General features: G+C 40.3%; 1 protein-coding gene across 1 annotated transcript; it reads left to right on the top strand.

The window, feature by feature from the left end:
* The first annotated feature begins 579 nt into the window (after window positions 1-579).
* LOC307155339 (C-type mannose receptor 2-like) lies at window positions 580-7,639 on the top strand. Its single transcript, XM_079865943.1, has 5 exons — window positions 580-639; window positions 790-828; window positions 921-1,274; window positions 6,232-6,588; window positions 6,753-7,639. Exons 2-5 carry the CDS (start codon window positions 792-794, stop codon window positions 7,106-7,108), a joined length of 1,104 nt encoding a protein of 367 aa, XP_079722069.1. The 5' UTR covers window positions 580-639; window positions 790-791; the 3' UTR covers window positions 7,109-7,639.
* The last annotated feature ends 12,772 nt before the right edge of the window (window positions 7,640-20,411 follow it).

Below are 20,411 nucleotides of genomic sequence, written 5' to 3'. Positions count from 1 at the left end.
GTAGTTATACCCTTTGGGAACAAAGTCACTAAGTTTCAGTCCAATGCGATAACATTAACTATTTTTTTTGGGAAAAAGAAAATCTTGACCCGAAGACCACATGAGGGTTAAAAATGCAAAGCTTTGAAAATCAAAATAAACACTTGCATTTTTACAACACCATAAGTGTGTCAAATTAGGTAATCAAAAGTTCTACACACACTTGAACACTTGGGCCAAATACAAGGAAACATCTATAGTAGACAAATGGTGAAGTGCAAAGATGGCAAGTGTGGATGGATGACGATATTAAGATGATCAGTAATATAACACGAGTTATGCAGTCCAGCAATGTCATTAAAGCTGCTGTTTAGTTGTGAATGTTCAATGCATTAATTTAGAATGTTCAAATAATTTTTTGATTCCATAAGGTCCATATTATAGACTAATACTGACTGACACAGAAGTCAATATGCAAATAAAGGGAAAGACAAGGGTGGACAAATACACAAGGAAGTAAAATATGAAATAGGGGTTTTCAGAGAAATAAACAAATGATGTGATGAGCTGAATGAGGGATGAGAGCAGATATAATAATCACGTAGTGTAAATCTGCAGAAAGAAACATCAGACTCAGGACAGAAACACACGACCTCTAAAGTAAGAACATGTTCATTCTTCACAATTACACAATTACACTTTCTGATGTTAATATTGTCTGAATGATTATGTACAGTGAATTCATGCTGCTGTTCAGATACTAAAATAAATTGTCATATTTTACTCCAAAATGAATCTGGAAATCCTCAGAAATGGACCAAACTCTATATTTGATTCTTCTTCTCATTGGTGAGTGTGTTTGTTGTATTATTTATGGTTTATAGTTTCATCAGGTTTGACCCTGTTATGAAAAGCATTAAATCAAACGCTCTCTTTCACAGCTCTCTGCTCCGTATCTGAATGTGTTCAGCGTCAGTATCACTTTATAAACGTGTGGAAGACCTGGACTGAAGCTCAGAGATTCTGCAGAGAGAATTACACAGATCTGGCCACCGTTCACAACATGAAAGACATGAACGAGCTGAAGAAGAGTGTGAATGATGGACGTGTCTGGATTGGGCTGCAGAAGACGAATGCTGATAAATGGCAGTGGTCTTCAGGTGAACCTGCGCTCTATCTGAACTGGGGATCTGGACAACCTGATGGCAAAGATGAGTGTGCTTTCATGACAAATGGAGAATGGCATGATGCGTCATGTAGTAACAGCCTGACTTTCATCTGCAATTCATCTAACAGTAAGTGCAGCTCCATACAATCACAATAAACATTCATTTATAAAAGATACACCATATTCTGTACTGTAAAATCTAATTAGTTAGACTTACTTAAAAGCATGCAAACCAACTGCCTTAAAAAAAGAAAGAAAATAAAGTAAAGTGAAATAGGGATAGTATGTTGTACTGACAAAAGCTTAGTTAGTACAGTTCAGTTATACAAGAGTTCCAGTAAAAAGAACCGAGATTACTTGATAATTTACTGGGCTACTGGACAACCTGAAGGCAGAGATTGTGGAATAATGTCAAATGGACAATTTCATGATTTGTCATGTAGTGATACTCGTCATTTCATCTGCAACAACAGTGAGTGCAGCTATTTAAAACTACCGTTCATTTATAGATGCACCATATACCAAATATGACGGCTTCAAGACAGTTTCTACTAATAGTCAGGGGGCCAAAACTGATATTAAAACTTTGTTGGACACTTTTTGGTACAAGTATACAACCTATCCAGTATTAATATTTAACCCCTCAACATGTGTTCTAGCCAGGTTGTCAGCTTAGAAAATGCTTTTTTGTCCATTTTAACACTATATTCTTAAAAGTGGTAAAAGCGGATTTTTTCCCCAAAGTGCTTCCATTTTCTTCCATGTTACCTACTGTAATTTTGGGCAAATGTGCAATATAATCCAACTTATGTGCAAGCATGATCATTAAAAAATAATAATCAATAAATACCACAAGAGTATCACACCACAAGGGGCACTGTTGTGTCAGCACAGCTGTGATTTGGCAGCAGATTGAGGCAGCAGATCCAGAGAAGATGATCACAGCAGGTGTCAACAGTACAGTCTGAACAAAACTTTATAAAGGAGTGAATCACACAATCACACAACAGATTAACTTGATCTATTTGTCTACACAAACATTTACCTCAAGATTCTACCATTCTACCATCAAATGTTGCCAGAAACAGGTAAGCTAAACTGTGTTCCAACTAGCTATATACTTACCAGATATACAATCACCTAAAGGATTATTAGGAGCACCATACTAATACTGTGTTTGACCCCCTTTCGCCTTCAGAACTGCCTTAATTCTACGTGGCATTGATTCAACAAGGTGCTTAAAGCATTCTTTAGAAATGTTGGCCCATATTGATAGGATAGCATCTTGCAGTTGATGGAGATTTGTGGGATGCACATCCAGGGCACAAAGCTCCTGTTCCACCACATCCCAAAGATGCTCTATTGGGTTGAGATCTGGTGACTGTGGGGGCCATTTTAGTACAGTGAACTCATTGTCATGTTCAAGAAACCAATTTGAAATGATTCGAGCTTTGTGAAATGGTGCATTATCCTGCTGGAAGTTGCCATCAGAGGATGGGTACATGGTGGTCATAAAGGGATGGACATGGTCAGAAACAATGCTCAGGTAGGCCGTGGCATTTAAACAATGCCCAATTGGCACTAAGGGGCCTAAAGTGTGCCAAGAAAACATCCCCCACACCATTACACCACCACCACCAGCCTGCACAGTGGAAACAAGGCATGATGGATACATGTTCTCATTCTGTTTACGCCAAATTCTGACTCTACCATCTGAATGTCTCAACAGAAATCGAGACTCATCAGACCAGGCAACATTTTTCCAGTCTTCAACTGTCCAATTTTGGTGAGCTTGTGCAAATTGTAGCCTCTTTTTCCTATTTGTAGTGGAGATGAGTGGTACCCGGTGGGGTCTTCTGCTGTTGTAGCCCATCCGCCTCAAGGTTGTGCGTGTTGTGGCTTCACAAATGCTTTGCTGCATACCTCGGTTGTAACGAGTGGTTATTTCAGTCAAAGTTGCTCTTCTATCAGCTTGAATCAGTCGGCCCATTCTCCTCTGACCTCTAGCATCAACAAGGCATTTTCGCCCACAGGACTGCCGCATACTGGATGTTTTTCCCTTTTCACACCATTCTTTGTAAACCCTAGAAATGGCTGTGCGTGAAAATCCCAGTTACTGAGCAGATTGTGAAATACTCAGACCGGCCCGTCTGGCACCAACAACCATGCCACACTCAAAATTGCTTCAATCGCCTTTTTTTCCCATTCTGACATTCAGTTTGGAGTTCAGGAGATTGTCTTGACCAGGACCACACCCCTAAATGCATCGAATCAACTGCCATGTGATTGGTTGATTAGATAATTGCATTAATGAGAAATTGAACAGGTGTTCCTAATAATCCTTTAGGTGAGTGTATAGCTAGGCTAATTTACTTTCATAATTACTAGCTTACTTACTAATAGGTAAATTAAGTTTTGTGCAGATGTGTAATGGAAATATTATGTTTTTAATTTATTTGCTGCACAGCTGCCTATTTTACAGTCTGCTATAGCTAAAAGTGTTAATAAGTTTGTTAGATAGCAAAGCCCTCAGCTTATGTCAGAGGACATTGTAGTGATCCACTCAGAAACCAATCAGACTAGTGTAGTGAAAAAATTATTTGCCTTTAGATGAGATAACATGGATCCAGAGGGAGCTGTAAGCCTAGCGTCCAAAGAAAAACATAGATAGCCAAGATAAAGCCCTTTGATTGAAGTGATTTTTCAGGAAGTGGTGTCTTTGTGCTCTTTCTGGAGATTATTGTAGTATAATTTTGTGCAATATTTTTGCAATATAATAGACACACACCATTATTTGCATTGCGCTTAGCTTGACCTTGCTTATTCAATCCATTCAGTCTCAAAGGGATGAGAATGACAACCTGAGAGCCACTGCTTTGATGGGGAAAAACATACCTTTGCCATACGACTATTACATAGTTATTACTACTAACTAGTTACTAACCCCTAACCCTAAAGAAGTGAGAAAGCAGTTTTGTTAGGATGGAATTAATAACTATAGTGATATGTGAATTAAATATAATTTGTGTTACAACCTGGTACACTAAGTCAAATAGCACCATAGACCATCATCTACAGTTCTAAATTTCCACCTTGACATTAAAGTATTATAACTTGTGCAGCATTGCACTGTCTCTCCCTACAAGCTTTAAACTTGGCTTGACTCATTCTCATAGATATGGGTACTGATTGATAGAGGTTTTGGGATACTAGGTTATGTTTCCAAGCTGATATTCACTTTGAAAACTGGTTCTCTTTAGGCGGAGATTGTTTTTTTCATGTTCTAGTTCTATTGTCTCTTACACTGTACAATAAATGTTCATTCTGACACTTCAGCAGACATCCCATGAGTGTTGGCTTTCATTTGATACCATTTGTATGAATATGGTCCTTGTGGTTGTGGAGATATTCAACGTTTACTGTTGGCATGTCGTGTTGAGCAGGAAACCAAAAAATTGGCCTGAAATTGCTTGTACAAGTCACAAAAAAAAAAAAAAAATTCAGCTTGACAACCACCCTAATATCTTACCTATGGGTGTCTTCTAACTAAAAAAATAGGTTGACAGCTTGTACCAAAACATGTCCGCAAAAGTCTTAACGGAAGCCCTTTTCAGAATTGGCCCCCTGACTATAACACACACAGTCTTAACCTATAAATTAAAGGTAGAGTAGGCAATTTCGGAGAGGTCAGCAATATCAAGCTAGCTTTGAAAGAATGAGATCCCACCCTCCCTTCAGAGTCTCCAAAGCCACGGCTCCTTTAAAACACAAGAACACACACAGCAGAGTCGGCTAAGCGTCACAAGCAAGGTTATAATCATAAACGAAAACAAACTAAAAAACGAAAACTAGGTGGGAAAAACATTGTCATTAACTGAAATAAAAAGAAAAACGAGGCATTACAAAAAAACGATAACTAATGAAAACTGTAATGTGTGTTTGGCAAAACTAACTAAAATAAAATAATACAGTAAATGTCCTTAGTTTTCGTCTGTGTCAATGTCTTTCATAGAGCAAATAACGTTCAGCGTTCAGCTGCATTTCCTTTCCCTGCTCTCCCTCCGTCTCTGTCACTCACGCGCACACACAGACACACACACACACACACACACACACAGCCCCTCCCCTGCCCCTCCCCGCGTCTCCATGAAAACGAGTGTTCAATGAAAGCAAGTTTGCTAAAGGTCGGTATCTCGTGAACACCTTTACACAATCACACATTAAAAAGTCTTTAGAAAGTTAACTAGTCGCAAGTTTGCGGTAAAAGCCAACACTAAAACTAATAAAAAACTAAACTAAAACTAAACATTTTCAAAAAAATAAAAAATAAACTTTAAAAACTAATTATAATTAAACTGAATTTGAAAACAAAAGGTCAAAATGAAATAAAAACTAATAAAAAATGCAAAACTATAATAACCTTGGTCACAAGAGACTGTAACTACCTCATGTCTCAAACCACATAATGTAATTGTCAAAGTGGATTGCAGGAAGGCAGTCTGAGACGAGGATATATTTCCAAAACGAAGGTTTATTTGTAATTAAACACAGGGCGGCAGACACACACACCAAGGCTCAAAAAGCAAAAGTTTGAAGCGAAGTGGATGCGCGAATGAGGCGAATTCGCATCCACCACGCCGCGCTAAACGCCTCATTCGCGCCGCAAGACCTCCAGACGTGCGTAAACGTGTCTTAACATTCAAATCACTCGTGCCAGACGCTCTATTCGTGTTTGGTGTGAACACAACATTCTTCAGAAGAAAAATGCAAAAAAATAGCTGTAACTCACGCAAGACTACAGCTGACGACGGCATCTTGGAAGTTTGTGATAAACATTGGCGCATCTCCTGTGACGTAGGCGCTAGCAACGACGTATAATGACGTGTAACGGTGCAGTAGTGGTGTCCCATTTCTTAGGGGAATATTTTCATCCCTACGCCTTGCCACTCTGTTTCAAGGGGCAAGGGTAAGGGGTAGGCGAAGGGTTAGGGGTAGGCAAAGGGGCATAAAATAGAATTGGGATTGGGCCTAAGGGCCAATCTCATTTCTCTGTCTTCCCCCTTCCCTTTTTTTTCTTCATACAGCGAACACAGGACTCGTCTTTGTCAATCAGACGATGAAGAACTGGAGAGATGCTCAGAGTTTCTGCAGAAAGAATCACAGTGATCTGGTCAGTGTGAGGAACCAGAATGAGAATCAACAGGTTATGAATTTCATTAATGGTCTTAAGTTATCCGGATCATGGATCTGGATTGGTCTGTTCAGAGACAGAGACTCATGGCAGTGGTCAGATCAGAGTAACTCCTCTTTCAGATACTGGGCCTCTGGTGAACCTAATAATGTTGGAGGTGATGAAAACTGTACAGCGATCGAACACAATGATCTGAGACAGTGGATAGACATCTCTTGCAACAACCAATTTCCTTTTGTGTGTCATGAAGGTGAGCAGATCCTCACACACACACACAATCCATCCATCACCTCCAGATATCTTAAAGTTCACGCTACATGTCTGACATGACAGATTCCTCCACAGTGTTTGTTCTGCATGTTGTTTTTGATCAGTCTCTCTCTAGTTTTTGCTTGTGGTTTGTTTTGTGTCCAGATAAACTGATTCTGATCAAAGAGAATCTGACGTGGCCTGAAGCTCTGAGATACTGCAGACAGAATTATACGGATCTGGTCTCGGTTCATTCAGAGGAGATGCAGGAGGAGGTGATGAATGTGGTTAAAGGTGCGTCTACTGAGGCGGTGTGGTTGGGTTTACGTCACTCCCATATTTTGGGCATCTGGTACTGGGTGAGTGGAGAGACCGTGTGCTATCACAACTGGGCTTCAGGAGAGGAGGACTGTGTGTCTGGAGTGAGATCTGGAGCAGTTCAGTCTGGAGGAGATCAGCGCTGGATCAGCCGTCCTGAACACGACAAACTCAACTTCATCTGCAGCAGATCTGAGGAGTGAAGGATGTGTTTGTGTCCTTACATAACTGACGAATGTTTTTTTAACTGGCTAAAACCTTTTTGTATTGTTTTAATCATCAGATAATGTGCTTGTATCAGTACAAAAAAAAATAAAAAAAATAAATTAATGTAATTTAAAAGTATCATATGAGTCTTTTCTCTATCAATGTAATGTTCTTTGGGTATTTAAAATACTAATGTGCACTATATGTTTTAAAGACCCCATGACATCAACATGAGTTTTTATTTGTGACTGTTCAGTCAAACATACTTGCTGTTAAATAGAAAGTAGAAGATCATGATTCGAGGATGTGGCTCAAAGTATATCGGCTGTTATAAAGAAAATAAAAGTAAAGCACAAGCCACGTCTGTTGATTTCATGGGATCTTGTTATTCTGGTGGTGTGGCTTCTTTCTTCTCCTCACTCCTGTGTTTTGCACTAGTCATATATTTACTAATTACTTGTTTAAAATATGATTGTGAGCATCTATATGTGTCTCAATAAAATGAAATATGGTTTATTCTGAAAGCTACAATATGTCTTCTTTTTTTTTCGCCACTAGGGGTCGCTAACCTCTAACAATAACAAAGTTGATGACGCAGTGATAAGAGGAATCATGGAACTTGTCATCATGCTGATGGATCTAATAATGTTTGTGGATGTGTGAATACATTCATGTTTCTTAACATGACTGTGGTATGAAGCAGGGCATGATTGCTAATGAAAGACAAACGAGTCCTGCGAATATTAAAGGAATGAGGATATTACTATTACTAATTACTTGTTTAAAATATGATTGTGAGCATCTATATGCGTCTCAATAAAATGAAATATGGTTTATTCTTAAAGCTACAATATGTCATTTTTATTTTCGCCACTAGGGGTCGCTAACCTCTAACAATAGCAAAGGCGTAGGTTGATGACGCAGTGATAAGAGGAATCATGGAACTTGTCGTCATGCTGAAGGATCTAATAATGTTTGTGGATGTGTGAATACATTCATGTTTTTTATTACATGGCTTGGTTGAATTCTAATGTAGAATGCATAGAATTATTTCTTGATAACAGACCGCTGCTAAGGATAACACACCGCTGCCATGATAAACAGAGCGTTGCTATGGACACAGGATTCTAACCGTAGAGACGGAACAGACTATTTTCTTTAGCGGAAGCAATAAAATCGTTTTTAAATCAATAAACTCCTTTTTAAATCAATATTTTGTTTCAAATTATTGATTTATTTGGTAGGTAGCCATGTAATAAGCGGGATAATGTAGAGCGAGGCGGTTGTTATAGCGAATACAACCCCTTCAGGCTGAATCAAGATCCCGATGTGATCAGCCTGTTGGAGTTATATTCGCTATAACAACCGCCTCGCTCTACATTATCCATTACATAACATGTGGTATGACACAGGGCGCGATTGCTAATGAGAGACAGACAAACGAGTCCCGCAAATATTAAAGGAACGAGGATATTTCATTCTACCGAACGACCCGCAAGTGCTGAATCACTACTCACACAGGACCGTTTATTTGACGAATTAAACTTGTGAGGTAACGCAGCGCTGTTTCACTTGGTCTAACGTTACACTATCACACTAAACTGCATTTGAGTGTGTTGAAAATTATAATGTTATTTATTGTGTTAGTTTGTTGGCTATATGAGACTTGCAGTAAGCTAGATCATAGGTCTCCTCAAGTCTTAAAGCTCTGTCAAGTCCAAGTTTGTTGAGAAGCTCTCGGCATCTCAAAAATGGCATGCCGATATTGATCCTCGTTTTAGTTCTCCTTTTGTCCCAAAGTCTGCTTGCCATGGTCAATAATGTTTGAACAAAACAACAACCACGTGAGCGTGCCGCTAAACATTACGCAGCTGTCCACGTCTGTTGCCATGGTTACTATGGCAGTACTAGCAGAAACCAGGGATAACGCGGATATTACATCATTGACAGGCGACAAGTGACAAGAAACGGGCACTGTTTAAAATTGTGAATTTCTCTGAATTTATAAATTCTTGTAAACATTTAGGATAATGTAAGTACACAATTGAAAGAAATATATAACACATTCTTACATATTGTACCTTTAAAGAAAAGTTAAGTATAAAGTATCTTGTGTACCATGTGAATAGCGCCGGGGTGTGGCGGCCTCGCTCATTAGAGATAATGAAGGTGTAACGGTGGCAGGCCCAAACGAAATGTAAATCAACAAATGAAAGATGTATGTATAAAAAAAAACAATTAGTTCGGGCGCCAGACAAGCTCAATCTTGTCAAATGTTTTTCCTCAGAATAGCTCTTTAAGCCACCAGTTACGAATAAACATGAATCAGAGATCACACAAAGAAAGTTCAGTTTCACAGTTATATTTTCATAATTTTCAAAGAAATCAGACAAAAATCTCAGTTTCACCATAAGCAAAGAATCAAAACAAACTAAATACACACCAAATAACTTTGGTTCAAGTTCAAAATCCTACAGTATTTACACCACTGGTTTTTGTATTGGAGAAAAAATAAATAAAAAAGAAAATACAATAAATCAAACTGACAATGAAATCAACCGTTTAAACATAACGAAACACTTCACTGTATTACACAGATACGAAATACGTGGCGAAAGTGGTTGCGTGAATGTTTGGTTTGCTTGAAGCCGGTGGTGCATGCGTGTGCGTGCAGGCATGTGTGTGTGTGAAAGTGTGTTGGCCGATAATGGCAGGAAGGAAAGTTTTCGAAGTGAGGGTAAAACAGGGAATAACCTGGAGAACTTGCTCACTCGTCAGCCTCAAAGACAAGCTTCGCTGTGCAGCCGGTGTACAGAGGTGCAGCGCACTCTCAGTGCCAATCGCTAGGCAACTCCCGCTCACTCTAGATCCACGCACAGCCCAAACACAGCGTCTCGCGTCTCACTGACTGTGGATTCGTCTCAGGTAACCCGTTCCTTTTTTCTCTCTTTTTTTCTTTTCTCTCTTACAACTCCACCTTATATACTCATTTCCTCACTTCCGGATAATTGATTTCCCTCCTCCTTCCAGTCACGCAACTTACGTTTTTTCCTTATCGCCACACTCTCCCCCCCTGGAGAAAGCAACCCAAGGTTGTAGGATAGAAAGTGTGGATTAAAATCCCAAGAACTCTTCATCTTCCTCTGACGATTCTTGGAATATTTCAAGGAGTCTTTTCCTCTCCTGGATTTCCAACTCCTCGACTCCAATGCCACTTGATAATTTATTGGTCCCTGCTGCTTTATTATCCGATAAGGACCCTTCCATCGTTGTGCAAGTTTTGCACTGAAATGGTGTTGGGCACTAGATTGGGGGAAATTCCTTAGCCACACACGGTCCTTTTCTTTAAAGGAGGCATCACGTCGGTTCTTATTGTAGCTCCGTAGTTGTCTTTTCTGTGCCTTTTGGCAGCACTCTTTCGCTTTAGCTTGAAGTTGAACTAGATGACTGACCACATCATAGGAAGGTAAATCGGGAGAGATGTTCTTGCCACGCAACAGTTTGTCCATGGGACCTTGCAATTTCCTCCCCAGGTGAAGCTCTGCTGGGGTCATGCCGATGGACTCCTGGACAGCTGAATTGACTGCAAATCGTAGTTCAGGCAAGTACTGATCCCATTTTTTGTGGTTATCTTCTACATAAGCCGCCATCATGTACTTTAGGTTACGATTTACTCTCTCTGTCATATTCGTTTGTGGGTGGTAAGCAGTAGTGAGTTTCTGTGTGACCCCCCATTTACCACATATCTCCTTGAATACAGCAGAAAGGAACTGAGAACCTCTATCAGACAGGATAAAGTCAGGAACCCCCCATCGAGTCAGAATCTCTCTCCTGAAGAGTGCTGCAACAGTCTCTGCACGGGCATTCCGCATAGGAAACAGCTCCACCCAGCGGGTAAAATAGTCCACAAAGACAAGAAGGTACTCATTCTGATGGGTACTGCGGGGCATTGGTCCCATGATGTCTAACCCTAGCATCTCGTTGGGATGTGATGTACTGACTTGTTGTATTTTTCCCGCAGGTTTACGATTTTCCCCTTTGAGTGTTTGGCATTTAACACATCTTTTGACATGATTCTTCACATCCGTCCACATCCCAGGCCAAAATGCAATATCATGCAGCCTCTGGTAAGTCTTGTAAATACCCATGTGGCCACTTAAAGGATTTGAATGGTAGTGGTGGAGAACGGCTGGAATCAGACTGTTGGGAAGGTACACCCGATAATGGCGTTGGCCACTCTTCAGCTGAGTTGTGTGGTACAATTTATCCTCTACTACCTCGTACTGATTTTTCAGCTGATCATCTCCTGCCAGTGTTTGGAATAGTTTTATGATTACAGGGTCCTTGTGCTGCTCCTCCCAGATGGTAGTGGCAGTGATTGGAAGGTCTGACTCCTCCGTTTGCCTGACATATAAGCTACAACCAGGTTGGGTGTGGATCCGAGAAAGAGCATCTGGTGCTACATTCAGCCTTCCTTTACGATACTCAATTACAAAATCAAACTTCTGCAACCGAAGAACCCATCTAATGAGACGACTGGTGGTTTTTGTAGAGCTCATTACCCATTGCAGGGCTGAGTGATCAGTCACAACCGTGAATAGTTTAGGCTCTAGGTAATGTTGCCATCTTTCCAGAGCCCATATGACGGCAAGGCATTCTTTCTCTGTTGCAGAGTAGTTGGTTTCGGCTTTGCTCAGGGATCTACTGGCGTACGCAATCACCTGCTCTGAGCCCTGGTCCTTCCACTGCGTCAACACCGCACCTAGTCCGATGTCACTGGCATCCGTGTATACAATAAATGGAAGTTCAAGGTTGGGATGACCCAGAATGGGAGGTGAGGTAAGGTAGGCTTTTAGCTGTTCAAAAGCTTGTTGACATTGGGGTGACCAATGAAATGCACAACCCTTTTTTTTCAAGGAATTGATGGGCTCAGCGATCCTCGAGAAATTTGGGACGAACCGGTGGTACCACCCGGCGAGTCCAAGGAAGCGCTGAACCTCTTTGATGTTACGAGGTACAGGGTATGCACGTATGGCTTCTACCTTACTCAGGTCTGTGGAAATACCATGAATGTTCACCACATGTCCAAGGAATGTTAACTCCTGAAGACAAAACTTGCTCTTCTTTAGGTTGATAGTCAAACCCGCTGTCTGCAATCGATGGAGAACAGTTTGGAGATCGAGGAAGTGCTGGTCCATGGATGGTGAGTAGATTATAATATCATCAATGTAAACGAAGCATATGTTACCTCGTAATTCCCCCAAAACCGTCTCCATCAGTCTTTGAAATGTCGCTGGGGCATTTTTTAACCCAAAAGGCATGACTGTAAACTGATACAACCCCGATGGAGTGATAAAGGCAGTCATGGGTTTGCTATCTGGACCCATTGTCACCTGCCAGTAGCCACTGTTGAGGTCGATTGTAGAAAAGATCGATGCACCAGAGAGGGATTCAAGAATCTCTGTAATGTTAGGGAGGGGGTATGCATCACTCTCTGTTATGGCGTTGACTTTCCGGTAATCCACACAAAATCTCATTTTACCATCTTTTTTTGGAACTAGGACAACAGGGGATGCCCATGCCGAGTGAGATGGTTCCACGATACCTGCCTTTAACATTTCCTCCAGTTGCTCTCTCACAACAGCTTGTTTAGAAGGACTCATGCGATAGGGTCGCTGTTTGAGGGGCACTGGATGTGTGATATAGAGGTGGTGTTGGAGAACATCAGTTCGTCCAGGTTGGAGGGTACACACCTGAGAGTTGGACTCCAAGATTTGCCGTAGTTGTTGTTTCCCGTCAGGTGGTAAGTGAGCACCATTTACAGCAAGGTTTATTAATGCTTGTTCATCCAGGCTATCAAGTGGTCGTGATAGCAATGGGGGTTGGGGTGGAGGAATGGAACTGAGTAGGGAGAGGCTTTGATTAACACTGTTCAGATGTGGTCTTTTTTCCAGGTGTGATGGTTTCACCACAGGTACACTTGCCTGGCCGGGTTGGAAGAGATAGTGTTCATCAGGGGCAGACTTGAAGGAATATTTCCTGTCTGTCACATCAATCTGCAGTCCGCTGGAGAAGATGAAATCTAATCCCAAGATCACTGCATATGCAAGGGCTGTGTAGGAGAGGACAGCAACCTGTACTGGAAAAGTCTTATTATGAAGAATAATTGGCAGGTTTATCCATCCTAATGGAACTTCTGCTTCACCATTAGCTAAATAAAGAGGACCAAGGGTCCAAGGGTGAAGGTTATCAGGTGGATTGAGTTCAGTCCATAGGCTCTCATGGATAAGGGTGTAACTTGCGCCTGTATCCACAATGGCCTTCCCTCTCCAAGGACCAATACTGATGGGCACCACTAATTGTTGTGGTACAGCCGTTAGCTGATTTGAAGTATTGGAACAAGTGGGGGTGCTTTCTTCCAAGACTGCAGATGACCAAGGTGTAGTTGTTGCAGATACCGTGTTGCTGGAAGGAGTAACTGGCTGTCGAGGCGGACCTCCAGACTTCATAGGTTGGAAGAAACGCTTGTTATGGGGGGAACGCTGCTGAACAGATGGCTGGTTGGAAGCAGACATAAAGTGAGGACAATTTCCAGGTGAATGGGAACCTTTACACCGCCAGCACTGTACTTGAGGCTTCTCCGCAGGTTGGCTAGAGATTGGTCTTTGTGGCATGGTAGGTTGTGGTTTAAAATCCTTGCGCCCCTCATATTGTACTTGTTGCAAGTAATCCTTCTCCAACTGATGTTCCAGCTTCACTGGCTCCTCAACATTGCTGACCCTGCTGCGTAACTGGCTGGCGAGATAGGGCTTTATGTTTTTAAGGATCATTTTTACCATGTCACTTTCTGTTAGGGAAGGCTTCCACCTTTTGCAGAGAGCTCGATATGAGAAAGCAAAATCCCTGATGGATTCCTTCTCTCCCTGGGTCCTCGTTCTGATCCGATCAGCCAGCTCATCTTCGTAATCTTCAGATAGGAAGGCAGAAAGAAAAGCTGATTCAAACTCACCCCATGTTGTTACAGAGGATCTGGCAACCTCCCACCAGTCACGGGCAGTTCCATAGAGTACAGTTCGGAAAGTGGCTAGCAGGTCTGCATCAACCAAGGGATGTAATGCTAGAAAATCTTGACAGCGTGTCAAATATAGTAAAGGGTCTGGGTCATCTGATGGCTTTCCAAAGGTGGGAAAGGTTATCTTAAGGTGGTCACTTCTTACCACTGTGGTAGTGGGAGGAGTTGCAGGAGCAGTCAATGTGGACGGTAGTGAAGAGAGGGAGGAAGTGCCAGGTAGTGAAGGTATACTCTCCTTAATTAGATCTGCTAATTTCTTTTCGTGCATCTTGCTTCGATCCACCATTTCAGTTTGAAACTTTTTAAAGTCTGTACATAGACTAGCAATTTGGACGTTGCGCTGATGGATTTCAGTTGTAAGCTGGTCATGGCTTTGTTGAAAGTTCTGTTGCAGGGTTTTGAGATCTTGTTGAAGTTCCTGCTGAAGCTGATCCACCATGAAGCGCACCTCTGAGACAAAGGTAGTTTCAACTTTTTGAAGTTCGCCTGTAATCATGAGTTTAATGGCTTTAGTTAGTTGATCAGTCTCCTCCTCATCCTGTTTTTTATTTGAAGCAACTAGTGTGAGAACTTGCTGCTGGTTGTCCTTAATTTTAGTAGCAAGGCTGGTAATCTGGTCATAGTGCTGAGAAGAAGTTGCTTTCCACCCATGGGTAAGTTCAGAGATTGCTCTCTCCTGTTTCTTTATTGAGTCCAGCAGTTTATCCCAATTACCTTGAACTTGTGAAGTAAGTTGTTGCATTTCTCTACCAGGAGTGGGAAGTACACCAGGCAAATCCTGCTGTGCCACTGAAGAGGGAGTAGAAAGTTCAGGTGATGTGCATAGATGCATAGGACCTGGTCCCTGGTTCCAGGTAGGGGTTTGCATTGGAGTGCTGCTGCCAGCCAGTGCTGAAGCGAACTGCACCTGGGCTCCATGGCCTCCTGGATAGCTGGAAGGCGTTTGGATGTATGGGCCATGGAAGACCGGAGGTGAAAGAGGTCCAGGAGTAAACCGGGGAAGTGATGCAATGGGCCAAATTGGGGTTGCAACATCTGGAACTTCAATATCCACACACGTTGACAAAGGAGATGGTGTTGTGGTCATGATTCACTGGTGTCTCTGGAGAACTCAATGAAGTGTGTAAAATGTTATGCAAAATGTAATGTATGTCAGCAAAAAATAAATAAAATAAAATACAATGTTATTTCAGTGTTCAATAAACAAATAAACCCAGAGAATTTACAATTTCTGTTCTAACACGTATTCAAATTCAAAGTCACACTTTAATCATTACCTTAAAGCTAACCCTCAATTACTGCAACCAAGAAAATAAGTAATCATATACACTCACATAACACTTTCCACCAAAATTGACAATTTGATCAGGTTTTTTTTTTTTTTTTTTTTTTTTTCAGAGAGTTCAGTTCAAGTGTCTTGTGTCTTTTCTTTTTCTTAAAGAGTTCAGTTCAAGTGTCTTTTCTTTTTCTTAAAGAGTTCAGTTCAGTCCCTGTTCGGGCGCCACTTCTGTAACGGTGGCAGGCCCAAACGAAATGTAAATCAACAAATGAAAGATGTATGTATAAAAAAAAACAATTAGTTCGGGCGCCAGACAAGCTCAATCTTGTCAAATGTTTTTCCTCAGAATAGCTCTTTAAGCCACCAGTTACGAATAAACATGAATCAGAGATCACACAAAGAAAGTTCAGTTTCACAGTTATATTTTCATAATTTTCAAAGAAATCAGACAAAAATCTCAGTTTCACCATAAGCAAAGAATCAAAACAAACTAAATACACACCAAATAACTTTGGTTCAAGTTCAAAATCCTACAGTATTTACACCACTGGTTTTTGTATTGGAGAAAAAATAAATAAAAAAGAAAATACAATAAATCAAACTGACAATGAAATCAACCGTTTAAACATAACGAAACACTGCACTGTATTACACAGATACGAAATACGTGGCGAAAGTGGTTGCGTGAATGTTTGGTTTGCTTGAAGCCGGTGGTGCATGCGTGTGCGTGCAGGCATGTGTGTGTGTGAAAGTGCGTTGGCCGATAATGGCAGGAAGGAAAGTTTTCGAAGTGAGGGTAAAACAGGGAATAACCTGGAGAACTTGCTCACTTGTCAGCCTCAAAGACAAGCTTCGCTGTGCAGCCGGTGTACAGAGGTGCAGCGCACTCTCAGTGCCAATCGCTAGGCAACTCCCGCTCACTCTAGATCCACGCACAGCCCAAACACAGCGTCTCGCGTCTCACTGACTGTGGATTCGTCTCAGGTAACCCGTTCCTTTTTTCTCTCTTTTTTTCTTTTCTCTCTTACAACTCCACCTTATATACTCATTTCCTCACTTCCGGATAATTGATTTCCCTCCTCCTTCCAGTCACGCAACTTACGTTTTTTCCTTATCGCCACAAAGGGACAACGAAAAGACTGTACATCTCCATGGTTTTAAACGGATTTCATAAACTGAGAATATTTATTTTTTATATGAATTACTTCATTTAAAAGAAGACAATTCAAGCTTTATAAAGACATATCTCTCATGAAAGTGTGGCAAGCATTCGCTGAGTTACAGTTCATTTTCGGATGCGTTTCAGAATGGACTTCACTGACAGAAAGACGGCAGAACTCGCATCATGTTTTTTTTCCCCTTCATTTTGCGAAAAGCACAACAGTGTACACTAAGTAGACACTTAACACAATCAAATGATGTATAACACATATCATTACTATGAATAGTCAAATCCTATACTGAATGGCGCTAAAAATAGGTCAGATATATGCGGTGCTTGCCTTGCATTATGATCTCTCTACAACTAACGTCCAGACACACTGAAAAAAAAAGTAAAATGTACTTAATATTTGTTTTGCGCGCATACATTTGAAGTAAACTTTTAACTAAATACACTCTTAACTAAGTTAACGAAGAAAATAAGTAACTTTACCTTTGCCAGTAAAAGTTTGTTGAATAATTTGTACTCTGTGGAAGTTCAGTTTATAATACTTTTTACTCAAATAATATAACACAGAATTACACCACACTTTTAAACTGGATGCTTTACTTAGAAACATCTATATAAATAATACAATAGATATAGTGCAGACAGCATATCTACATAATAGAAGTAACACTGTACTCACCCAAACACAGAGACCTCAATATTTGGTACACAATACACAATGAGGATAGTCAAGTCACCTTTATTTAAATAGTTGTTTCAAAGCAGCTTTACAGTGATAGCAGAAAGATAATGCAACACAGTTTGTTTCTGCTGTTCAAGTTCATTGACGGTATCATTCGATGGATCATTTTGAGTGGAAAATGAACCCCAGATGTCACAAAACAGCAAGTCACTAAACCTAAACTGTAGGATAAAACTGCATAAACAAAATCATTTTTATCATATTATTGCACTTATTATTAACCAGTTAGACTTTATTTCTGGCATACATCTATAGAAGCTCTTGTTGAGAATTAAATGTTGATGTTTTATTGAAAATGTTTGGTTTCACATCACCATTATGGTGATCAGTGTTTGCTTTAGTTGTGCTCTTGACCCTTGACTTTTTTAATATTAGTTATTCTTTGACTGCTGCAACTTTGTGTTTGTAAAGCACATTTGTTATAGCAAGAGAAAATATGATCTGGTCATAATGGTCATGTTTTGATCATCATTGACATGCTATCAACATAATTTCTTTTCTCTGATTGCTGTAACAGTGTTTGTGAAGCACATTTGTTATTGCAAGAAAAAAAAAAAAGACAAAATGTGAGCAGGTGATGGTGATGTAATCATCATTTAGTGACCTGATTCAGTCATTTGATCTAATTCTAATCTTTGATTAAGTAAGTGTGTTATTAATTGTATATTATTGATTGTAGCCCTGTGGTTATACAGCAATATGAGCTCCTGCATCAGTCAGACACACAGACATCACAAATCAGCATATGAATCTCAACATGTTAATAATGATCAACAAAAAGTTTCATGCTGCAATGCATGCTGGGAGCCACCATGTGTGACGTGCCTCTGAGCCCGTCCTCCTCTAGCCGGCTGTGTGTTGGGACTCATAATGTGAAACACCAGCAGAGAATTATAAAAGGTTTTGGTTCTCTGACTTCACTCTCTTCGGTTGCCCTTTTGTCTTCTGTTGCTCCTTTGTTATTTGCTTATCATTCATTTGCTTCATGTATTAGTTTAGTTTGGGGATTTATGTTTATAGGCGTGTATGTATGAGGGAACATGTCTTTAATATTTTGTGCTGTAAATTACGCTGCTTATTCTTTATTTACGTTGATGTTCCGAGTGGAATGTTTTCCATAGCTGTGTTTTTCTCATTTAGTTATGAGTTTTAAACTTTATTTTTATTTATAAACACTTTTTGATTCGCTTTTGTTCTCGTTGCCTCCTTCATTTGTCATGGCTCTGAGCCGGTCGTGACTCAATGGTAGAAAATTAATGTTTCAACTGATGCAAATGTACCATATGTATACCACTAATGCATTAATGTATACACTGAGAAATAGTTTCTTAATGTGGATAGTGGATTGTACCATGTCAAAGCGTTAGGTGTTTTTGCTACCTTAAAAGGAAGCTGTAAGTCTCTCTGTAATGTATATAAGCTCAAACTTACTGTACCACCTCAGAGAAACATAAAGGCATGAGGGCGTGAGAGGAAGGAAACATAGAGATGATGGGGTAAGGAAGGAGAAACCCAGAGAAACCATTTACAGCTAACATGATGGGGTGAGAAGATAGAGAAATGGGGAACAGAGAAATCTGTAATGAAGACCTCTCATGTAGCCTTATATTCTTATATGCCTGTTTCTCTGTCTGACACATGATACATAATAAATAGAGATCTCTTGGCAAAAGTAACTGGTGTAGCTTCCGTGATTCAGCCATAATGGGGGAAACCATGATTTTTAAATCTACAGTAGTTGAACAAACTCAGAGTTACAGGATTAGTTTCGAGTTGACAAAACCAAACCAATCCACTCAGATGTGTTGGTACCGTGATTATCGTGATGAATGCTAAAAGCAGAGCCACTTTCATAGTGCCTAAAATCCAGGGTTGGTCCAAACTAAACTGAAACACCTTGTAAACTTAAACCGGCTTCATGGTTTAGGCCTCAGGCCACTACATGTTATCATCAATACATAATAATCATCTACTACATAATCATTTGTCACTGCTTTTTTTCTATAACAAATGTGCTTTATAACAGCCAGAGAAAAACAAATGTTAAGAAGTGTAACTTAAAGGGATACTTCACCGATTAGCATTAAGCTTTGTATCAGTAGAAACCCGGTAGTATTTTGGAATGATGAATGATGTCCCCCTGAGACGAGAGATTTCTGTATTGTGTGTCTGGAAAAAAAAACTATTTTTAGCCTAAACGCGATAGATCCTCTGGACTAATCAGAATTCTCTCTCTCTCTCCCTCAAATCACTCGCGCGTATCGCGCCAGATGCTCAATTCGCATGTCCGCGCCGCAGGACCTCCAGATGCGCGTAAACGCGTCTTTACATTGACTTAACATGAAAATCACTTGCGCCAGATGCTCTATTCGCGTTTGGTGTGAACGCCACTCACTCACTCTCTCACTCTCACAAGGTCATGTCGTGATTTGTTTTATGTAAAGTGGACAATGGTTCTACTTTTTATGGGTTCGACACTTTATTGAATGCCAATGTATTTATTACTGACTGACTTTTTTTTTTTTAAAGACAAACCATAAATTTTTGGAAAAAAATTATGGATTTATAGCGTTTTGAAAAAAACATAACTTTGAATTTATCATCAACAATTTTGTTGTTTGATTTAATAATCATTGTTCAACATGTTCAGACTGAGCCAAAAAAAAAAAACACATTTTAACAGGATAAATTGAATATTCACAAAATGTGTGGGTCTAGGTAAAAAATGTAATTTTCCTGAAAACTATTTAAATGGATTTATAGTGTTTTGGAAAAGAGCTCCTCAAATAGTGTCAGCCATCTTTTTTTTTAAGCTAAGCTAACAGGCTCTTGCTCTGTGGAGAAAGCTGAGTAGTAGGCTAACCATGATGGCGAAAGGTAGTTTTGAAGATGATATGGCAGAAGGGGATTTTGAAGATCTGGTGCACGAACCCGATGAACCCGCTGCCTGTAAGAGCCACAATACAGCGATGAACAGATGCGGATGATGGAGGAACAAGAGGCGGCCGGAGCAGCTGCGGATTAGCAGTGGCCTC

Source organism: Squalius cephalus, assembly GCF_949319135.1.
Source record: "Squalius cephalus genome assembly, chromosome: 3".
Lineage (NCBI taxonomy): Eukaryota > Metazoa > Chordata > Actinopteri > Cypriniformes > Leuciscidae > Squalius > Squalius cephalus.
Note: the sequence above shows the minus strand (reverse complement) of the source record. Positions and strands in the feature narration are given on the sequence as shown.